Source organism: Bombus pyrosoma, linkage group LG11, assembly GCF_014825855.1.
Source record: "Bombus pyrosoma isolate SC7728 linkage group LG11, ASM1482585v1, whole genome shotgun sequence".
Taxonomy (NCBI): Eukaryota; Metazoa; Arthropoda; class Insecta; order Hymenoptera; family Apidae; genus Bombus; species Bombus pyrosoma.
This window is the reverse complement of record NC_057780.1, coordinates 8,488,659-8,498,619: the sequence shown is the minus strand read 5'-3', so window position 1 is coordinate 8,498,619 and position 9,961 is coordinate 8,488,659. Positions and strand designations below refer to the sequence as shown.

General features: G+C 39.1%; 1 protein-coding gene across 1 annotated transcript; it reads left to right on the top strand.

The window, feature by feature from the left end:
* The first annotated feature begins 4,531 nt into the window (after positions 1-4,531).
* Positions 4,532-5,426, top strand: LOC122572356. Its single transcript, XM_043737233.1, has 3 exons — positions 4,532-4,663; positions 4,768-5,036; positions 5,198-5,426. Exons 1-3 carry the CDS (start codon positions 4,601-4,603, stop codon positions 5,424-5,426), a joined length of 561 nt encoding a protein of 186 aa, XP_043593168.1. The 5' UTR covers positions 4,532-4,600.
* Positions 5,427-9,961: the final 4,535 nt, after the last annotated feature.

Below are 9,961 nucleotides of genomic sequence, written 5' to 3'. Positions count from 1 at the left end.
TATCCTATGACTTTATTATTAATGTTCGTTCAATGTGAAAATTCATTCGATCACGTTCGATCGCAAACTGTTAAAAGACACCCACCGATGGCACCCAAGCATACGCTCCTGATCGGTGTGTGATACACAATCAGAGGATATGTACCTATCGTGCGTTCCTCTGACATGCTGTGTTGACTCACTAACACTCGGAGAGTGAAAGCTGTTTAACCCCGGTGGCAAACATGCACGCACCTATGTACGTATACTGTACACAGTAGCAACTGTGTGAACGTGCCTTTATACACTTCCATCGAGCACGTGGGTTACGTCTACGGAAAGTAGAAGTTAGATTACAGGTGAACGGGACGCGTACCCATCCGAACCTCCCTAATCCGGCTTCCATCTAGGTTGGGACTAACCTGCCTCAATTGTAGCCCGTTAACCATTACAACGTTGCTTCTGCTTCTATTATCTAACGTCATCGAGTCTCTTGTTGAATTTCGTCTTGTGTTTGATACCGACAACGCGTTATCTTGTTCCATGAGAAGTCGTTTCTCATTGTTCCATTTCAGTGCATTCTTACAAAATGATCTACTAGCTAATAATATTAATAAATAGAAAAATTGCATTTTACAGTTGTACGTCACACAGATTAATCACATAAATTGTACTTTCTGGTATTTATTTGTAAAATTTAGCTTCTTTTACGATCAAACTTCTTCCTGTTATGTAAGGATTTAGAAACCCTAGAAAGACGTGCCTTGTGAAATTTCACTAACAATATCGTTTCGATCGTGAAAGAAGGTCCAGAAGAATGGAATAATTAAATTGAATATCATACTTGCTACTTTCTTGAATATTTAAAGTGTAAGTAATATTAAGGTGAAATAGTAAAAGTAAAGTATAAAGTAAAATATTGATTGTCGCGGTATGCAGCTGTTTCTATAACCTTGTATCTTTAGATTTAACAAGTCTTTCTTTCAATTACGTAAGTAGTCATATTAAGATATTCCCTTTCAGCCATAAAACATCATCGGCATTAGAAAATCAATAGAAATTGATTTTTCTTGTGGACCTCGATTGAAGTTTTCGCGACGTAATTTAATGCAAGAAAGACGACTGATAAATGAAAGTACAAGTAGATAAGAGATAAAAAGAATTATCGTTATCAACGAGATTCATACAGGTGGCCAGCGATACGTAATTTGAATATCAAAGTTCAACGATTTGTCAACGGTTATCGGCGAATCTTGAGATTATTCGTATTTATCTTTCTTTATTTATTTTCCTATTCCGCGAAGTTTATAATTCCTCGTAATTGATCGCCTCTTGCAATTCGTTTCGATTTGACCTTGTCCCTCTTGTTTCTTTGTTTTTTCGCGTTAATTCTTTGTCTTTAAAAAATTCGACGATACTTGACAGCGTTACAAATGATCGGTGATCTATTGATCTCAATGAAAATTTGCTGTTTTTTCCCCCGAAAGAAATTTGCCCCGACGAAGTGGCACTAACAAATTGATGCAAACTGGGCGCAGTCCAAGCCTAACCTGCCCTAACTACGGGCCTTGAATAAACGGTTAGTGTGGCGTGGCCAGTGTGACAGACTGCTGCCTTCTAACGGGAATAATTCTAGCGCCACTTGGATTCCTTTCTGAATCGATCCTCCACTCTCACTTTTGTTTCTCGCAGGTTCCCTCCTCTTATCACAGATCTATAGATCGATTACCAGTTATTGCGTTTTAATAGATAGCAATAAAATTCGAAAACATATTTTATTTGATAACGCTATGGATAATGTGTAAGATATCGATTATCACAGAGGTTAACGGCTCTAGACTTCCGGTGACGCCACGATGGTCCCTGATGACGACACACGATGTCGAAATCGATTAGAATGTTTATACCGAATAGGTCATATTTGCGAAGTTTATTATACATATTAATTTCTTGAAATAATTATATAAGACACTGAATTGATCGTACCATAAAATATATTATCAGTAAAATCACCGGAATAGTTTCTTCTTAGTACTTCCTTTAAATACTTGTACACTTTTTAATCGTTACAGAACTTTAATCGCTAAAGAAAAATTTGCTATTATCTTTTATTTGCCATTCCAAACATTTATCTTTCTTCAAACTTAAGATATTGCGAATAATGCATGCCTGTGACTATAAATAATGATGACATTTATCGATTCGTCAATAAGTAAATATGATCAACTCGTTCTTACGGTCTTGCATATGCACATTATAACTTGTCATGTTGAATTAATCGACGACATCAATGTTGTACGTAATAATACATACAAAATTCATAAATCAGTGAACGTAGTATCTGAATTCGAATATTTCCTACTGGACGATTGGTAGTAGATTAATTTTTATTGAAATAGGACAAGAGTCAGCGGGAGGTTAATTGTTTTTACTTGAAGGCTACATCGAAGTGATCCGTACAACTTTATTGGACGACTTCAATTCGCGTCTAGATCATGGTCATCGTGTAAATCCGCTAAATGGTTCGAATTGCATATATTACTAGAGACTGTCAGACTCGACGTGACTATTCTAAATATAATCGAAGCCCGACCTGCCCTAACTACGATCGTGACCATAGAGACACGCCATGACTGAGCTCAAACGTCCAAGGAGATTAATTTCCAACCGACTGCAGAGCTCCCTGTGTTCCTCGTAGCTTTGAGCTTCAATCTCCTAACAAACTTTGATTGTTGAAACCATAATATAGGTGCAAAACGCTCTCTTTTAATTAAATTGAGTTCCACAGAAAATGAGAAGATCCAATTCGAAGGAAAATATTCTATTCGTTTTAATATTAAAATTCACCTGTACAACTTGGATCTATTAACGTTGACCAATAAACTACGAATAAAACTACAGTAAGTACATGCTTTAATGTAATGCAATGTAAGTGATATCTCTTTGTTATTTATATTTCCTGACAATTTCATATGTATATATAATTTTCAATCCTTCAAACCATTCAATCATGCAAATCCTATTATTACTTATTCTTGTGTCTGAAATATTCAGTTTCTTAGAATCAACCCTTCGAATAACACATTTTTCTTTTTACAGATTACATGTCTTCTTATCATTATGCTGTGTGCATCAGCTACTATAAGCTAATTGTATAATGAGATATCTGCAGGAAATATTGTTCGCAGCTTCCTTAGCTAAACAATATCACTCATTCTCTTAGGAATCAGTTGAATAATTCTCAATATGAATTGACTGGTTCAAATCCATATACTCTACTAATGGTAGAGGAATTAACCTCAGGAATTCCTGGCAACTGCGCGATTTTTCAAATAAAGTCTTCTGTCAGCTTGCAGTAAAACGAGAAAAAAGAGTAAAAATGAGGAAAAAAGGTCGATGAAGCTAAGGACAGCGACGATCCTCTCTGCTCCCTTCACGTTCAAAGCATCGAGAATCGAACCACCGTTACCTTGAATCCCCTTTGTGCGGACAACAGGGAAGATTTATCACTAGTTGGGATCCCGACGTTCCATGGCGAAGCGTGTAATCGACCCAGCCGAGTCTACCTGGAACACCTGTTAGCTAATCTCTCTGTTCGTCGGGAGAACCATTGCAGCTGAGGATAAAAGGAGAAGGAAAGGAGATCATAAGATCCTGTTGGCGAACAGAGGATGAAGCGAAAAAGTTTTTCCTCCGTGGAAGAAATCCTCTCGCGGAGTTAATACGTTGGCCACTTCAGTTGTTCGTAAACTTCGTTCGAGATCTCCGCAGAGCGGAGCAGAAAATAAAAGAGAGGGCGAAACTTCAGCGGGAAAAAGCGATTTCATTTATTGGTAGGAAATAAAGTGGAAATGATAACGATAATTTTCGTTGATGGATATTCGACGAGTACTTTTCCATGCTCGCGTTTGCTAGAATTTTGGAATGTCACCCGATGGATTAGGTGGAAACAGAGAGCGCAGATGAATAACTTTCTAAAGAAGGAGGAATAAAGAAATAGCGTAGAAATAGCGGGAGGAATAATTGAAAGGTATTAATGATGAAATTTCACGCGATAAGATAGCTATGAATTGCATGGTAATGAACGCTGAATCAGCCTCCTGAATACTCGATTATCTGATCGCGTCTCCTTGCGTACCTATCGTTGTCATGTTCGATTGATGTAATATACCATAACGTTAATAGCAGAGATAATTGAAATTTGCAACGCTTTATCAAGCACGATTTATGTATTTATCTGGAAACGCTTCGTCTTTTTATCGGTGAGGGAAACCTATCACAGAAAAAGCAGTTTTTAACGCACGAACGTTCTTAAGCTAATTGTTGCGAGGTCTGCGATACTGCAAGGAATTTCGAACGATCATATTTCTTTCTTTTTCCAACACGTGAAAATCAGAAAGCGGCGACGAAGTACGATTTCAAATTCAACATTGTATAAAGACCAACTTCGTTGAAATTTAAAAATAACGTACGCAAGCTCTATCTAAGATAAAAGCCCCGTAAATCGTTTTAAGTGGAACAAACTAAAGAAACTCAGGCGAAATTCAGAGCGGCTTACAGCTTACCGAAACCGATTTTCATTTCGGCGAGAATCATCGAGCTATTGGCAAACTATTTGGCAATGGAGGAAATTTCGCAAATTTTCTATGCTCTCCCCAGCAGGGAATTCATTGGTAGTCACCAGGTAGAGAATTTACAAACTAGAGTCAAGTGGTCACGGGGTTGCGGCTAAACTTTATGGTTGCGGTTTTCGCACTGTCTTCACGCGTTGTATTCATAAATTTCCAGAGTACGGTGGCCACGTTACACACTCGTAAATCATTTACAGTGACTGGAAAAAGATTTTCGCCGTTCTTCTCTCGGACAGATTCCATCTCCGCTGGGAGAACAGACAAATCATCTTGTCCACAGTTCAAACAGAGAACTTTCAAGAATCTTCGCCGCTTTGTGCTCGCTCTGTGTGTCAAACATTGTAGTGATACATTTATAAACACAACAGAATTTATTTTACAGCTTTGGAGCCACTTTATCGGGATAATTATTGGAATTACGAGCAGGTAATTATTTTTGTCTGATACAGAACAACCGTTAGAATCACAATATTTTTAGTTGCTGAATTTTACACCACAATAAAACTGAATTTACTCTGCTTGTTACCTTTGTCTTCTCGTAAATTACCGTCGATTAAATTGTCACGAGTATTCTAATATTCTTCCAGGTCTCATCGGATGAATAACTTTCGCAGCGTGGAGTTAAAGATTTGTATAAAACAATATCGAAGAACCTCGGTAAAATTCAATGGAAGGAATCTGGAAGTGAAGTACAAATTAAAATTATACAAATTATGCACGATCGTAGGAAGAAACGAAAGTTTCATATCTGAAAAGCACTACGGACAAATTCCAATCCGTTCAGGTAACTACTATGACAGCAGTATATTCCTTTGATTAAGATATCACTCGAACATCGCAAATTACACTCGCCAGTCGACTTTATCTGCTTCTCGCTGGCCTATGGACACTGATGTACGACTGGTTACCGTAACCGTTGTCTCGGTTGCATGTGCAACGTGTTACGTGCTCAAAAGCAACTACGTAACCAGAGTTGCATTGATAAGAAAGTGCAGGATCCAAGTCCCGTAGTCGGAGAATAAGTGTCTCGTTCAAGTATTTACAATATTATTCGTATTAAACTTCTGTCATTTTGCATCTGGACAAAGAAACTCGCCACAGCTTTGTGAAAGATATTTCTTTCGGAAACATACACTGGCGTAATATAATATAAAATATATAACCGTAATACAAAATATACTGGCAGTAGATTAAAGACAGTAAAAAGAAGAACAGATATTTCATGCGCGATGAACGAATAAAATTTTCTTCAAATATTTGACATGAAAAATTAGCCGCAGTGGGACCTTTTTTTCTTCCTTTTTTCTTTTTTTTTTTTTTTTTTTTTTTTTGAAAGAGAGAAGAATAGGTATTCTTCTGTGTAATTACGGACCTTTTAACTTCCTTAGAATTCTTGAAATATTACAGTCGTAAAGCGTAACGGCAATGTTTCTTTCTCTGACTCTGACCTCTCACAGTTTCAAAGCTACTCAACTTTCCTAATTTATCAATTCATTCATTTTTACTCCGCTAAACTGGATACTTTAATTTACTTCCACATTAATTTGACTTTTACAGTTTCAAAGCTACTTTGCCAGACCCTTGCGCTGCAATTGTTTTCCCCTGTTTGTTCTCTGCCAAATCTCACTTTACTTCATCCCGGATCTTAAGGAAAAAATGGCATTCTCGCCGGTCAGAGCTGACCTCGAAGTGCAAAGGTTCAATTTCCTTAGCAGTTTAACCAAATATATCAAAATTATCGAAATACCTACGTATACACATTCTATTCTTTTCCTTTATCTCGTAAGCAATATCATCGATCATCTTACCGAAGAAAACCTTCGCTCGTTCTGAAAATAAGAAAAACCCGCGATTGCCCACATGCCCGCGGAAGCTAACCACACGTGCACACGTACGCGCTGCCCACGTATCCATCGTCATTGGGTCCCATAGAGGGGGAGGGGAGGGGGGAAGGACAATTTTATTGCATTCTGATGCAGGCCTACTTGCATCGAGACAATGGTCCCAGGGAGATATGCAACCGGCCACGACAGATATGTCGGTGCAACGTACTCGTAGACTCGCGTGGGACTTCGTCTTCTCCTCGTTGCGACAGCTACCCACCGGCCGAGGGAATTTTTGACGAGCAGGTTGCGCTTTCGATTCCCGCCGGTTCCGCTATATGGGAAAAAAATCAAGTTGCGACTGCGTTATGTCGAAATCCCAACGTCTTCGAATTCCGTGTCAGCGAGAAGACGGGGTAAGCTGGCTAGAAAAATGGCAACGAAAGGCACAATTTTTAAACCGAGATAATTTTGAGACTACAGAATCGTTTCTGACGAAGCACTGATAGAATTGATCGCGTTTTGCGTTTCAGAAGTATAGAAAAGTTTGACAAAAGAAGTAGCAACTTGCACAAGTGAATGTTATAAACCAAAGGAATTTTTCGGATTAACAAATGATTAAACACGGATGAACACGATTTTCTAAGTCAGCACGAATATATCTATGAGAATTGAAAAAAGAAAAGAAATGTCAAAGAACCCGCGAAGAAACTGAATAACTGCAATTAACTCGATGAAACATTCCGCAAGATCTCGCTAAAATTCCCAAATCAGTTTGCCCTCAAATCAAACTCCATTCCTCGACTGAACCATCGTATCCAACAAGTCAGACTCGATAAATCTCTGCTAATAAAGACTGGAAAGATCTCAAAGCTGGAAGAAACTCGTGACTAACGCTAAACGGAAGCGAACAAAGAATTTAGAAACCGAGCCGGCCAGCCCGATGACCTACTTGGTTGTTATTGCGTCAAGGGAAAAATTAAGACGGTCGCTAAAAATCTGGTCGCTGCGCCGCGCTGCTTGGAACCAGTTGCGCGACTATTCATCCTGCGTTTGCACCAGCACGGTTCATTTATCAGGCCGGTATCCAAATTAACCGGCGTCTACCAGCGACAATGGTTGCTACGGTTGGTATCGCGATTCCGTATCGGACCACCCGGGGCCAAATGCTTTTTGCCCGCGAAAACAACGACAATCGTATCACGGGACAGGCTACCGAGCTACCATAAAATTACCCCGTCCGCATAAATCCGCGGATCGATCGACCGATAAAACGTGGCTGGGCCTGGCAATCAGCCGGTGAAAACGCGTGCCTCTTACGACAGGCCCGGTAACGACGCCCAGGGGTGAAGGAACTTTATCTGACTGTCGGCTATCCGGTAGCGTAACGCCGCTGAGAACCGCATTTCCGCGTTTCTGGCCCCCTTTCGCGCTCTCTTGCAATCGGTTAGGCTCGTGGACGATCGTGAGATCTGTTTGCGAATTGGCACTTTTCGGAGCCGGCGACAGTCGCAGAAATTTATAGCTACTGGTATATTAACCCTTTGCAGTTGGATGTCGTCAGAGTGGCGGTAATTAAAATTTATCTTCAAAGGTGAACGTCGCCACAGTGATGGTATTTAGATAATCTATAGTATGCAGATAGGCGATTTGTAATTTATATTTATTTGCAATGACGTACTTGTAAGGCTGGTGAACCTACATTCAGGTTTAAAGCGTGTGGTTTTAGAAAAATAAAATTTCTCTTGACTGTCAGATGTTGACACAGTGATGATACTTACGATTTTTCTAGAGACTCGGATGTCACGGTAAATATTTGTTAACTCCAACATGCTTCGACCAGTTGTTTGTGCCACCAGGAAAATATGTTAACCGCGATAATCATAAATCTCTGGCTTCTTCTGTCGGACAGGATGAATCATGTAGTGTTTCTCGGCAAAAAGCAATGAAAAAATAGGTTTTTTCCAGACGAATTTTATATATAATACACGTGACACACATAGCTCAGGTCTCTCACAACGGGCAATGTGTTACAATTATTATTCATTAATATACTAAGTGCATTTACGTCACGTTGATGTATTTTCCTTTGCGCTTCCATCCAAACGACATTCTCCCGCGAATTTAAGTCTCGTAAGTAAAAGAATAATAGCTTTAAGGTGGGAAAGGTAGAGGGTGTACTGCTTATGTATTTCGAGTGACTTCAGGCGATCTTTAAATATTGAACGAAGAGATCGCGAAGAACTTTAAGTGCAAGGAGCTTTAAGATTCACTCCTTAGGGGCTGATTTTTCCAATAGTTTAAATTTTGAACGATGAGATAGCGCAGGATAGTGCGAACTCGCGATTCTTAGGCGACACGTTGGAGATTTGCAATTTCTCACGAGGCGACGTTTCTTTTCAACAGGAGAATCGAGAAGGTGTTAAATTTAAGGAGAACGACACGTCGAAGCATCCGAGCTTTGACTTGAAACGTGGATATTTTCTAAATGTAAATCCGTAGAAGCTTGAGAATTTTTAACCGATGTTTCACGAAGACTATGAATTTTTATGAAACACAAATATCTTTGAAACAGCGAAGCGTTGAAACACTCAGTCCCCGCGATAGGAGACTTGTTGCTTCGCTATTCGAAAACCGTAATATGTAAATCCAGTTTTTACCAAACCGTAAATGCCACGAACCATCTTACAAAGTTAGGGAAAAGAAAAAAAAAAAAAGGAAAGTGAATTTAATTTACCATTTATACATTTTGTGCAACGCGATCTCGATTTGGATTAATAGGTGGATCGCGAAAGAAAGAATGACGCAAAGACTACTGTTTTCCCCTACGTGAAAGTGATGGCTTAATATGTATGTGTATTGAAACATGCTGTGTGAAAGAACAAACAGAAAAAGTGGTGAAACTCTATAGAAATGTAAAAAGTATTACGATATAGGAGAATCATCCTTCTCCGTGTAAGAAATAAATTTCTAGCAATTAACATTATAAATTCGAAGTCATCTGATTATCCTAATGAATATAAAATTCCGATATTCTAAAAATTTCGTTTGCAACAGAAATTCTTAACGATCGGTGTTAAATTAATATTTAAATTAACGTTTATCTTAATAATACCCAATATTCGACGCCTAACAGGGAATTAAAGTGAAAATAAACTTGCGATTTATTAATCACTGACATTATTATTTACAAATAATATACCAGTAATATTGGCGAATCGCGAAAAAAATTGCAGCATCCGTTAATTACCGATTTGTAACAGTTGGTTTAATGCCGTAACGAACATCGATCCGTTTACGCCTCTAATTTAATACATTCCCACGAGCGGATCGAGGCGTAGAGAAAAGAGAGCGCAAGGCAGCCCGCGAAGTTGCGGAGGTGTTTCGAAAACATTGCGTCGCGTAATCATTGCTCTCGCACGGCTGTCGAGACCGAGATGCAGCCTCGCACATGCAGCCACGGTTGCACATGCAGTTGCTCAATGAGCCGTGTTGGTATGTACGCCGGTCACCGACTCCAGATGTCCG

Excerpts from the sequence above, each read along its gene's own strand:
- LOC122572356 (XM_043737233.1), top strand. The coding sequence starts at position 4,601 with ATGGAGGAAATTTCGCAAATTTTCTATGCTCTCCCCAGCAGGGAATTC. Across the intron at positions 4,664-4,767 it reads AATTCATTGGTAGTCACCAG|AGTACGGTGGCCACGTTACA; the intron begins GTAGAGAATTTA and ends ATAAATTTCCAG. Across the intron at positions 5,037-5,197 it reads ATTATTGGAATTACGAGCAG|GTCTCATCGGATGAATAACT; the intron begins GTAATTATTTTT and ends ATATTCTTCCAG.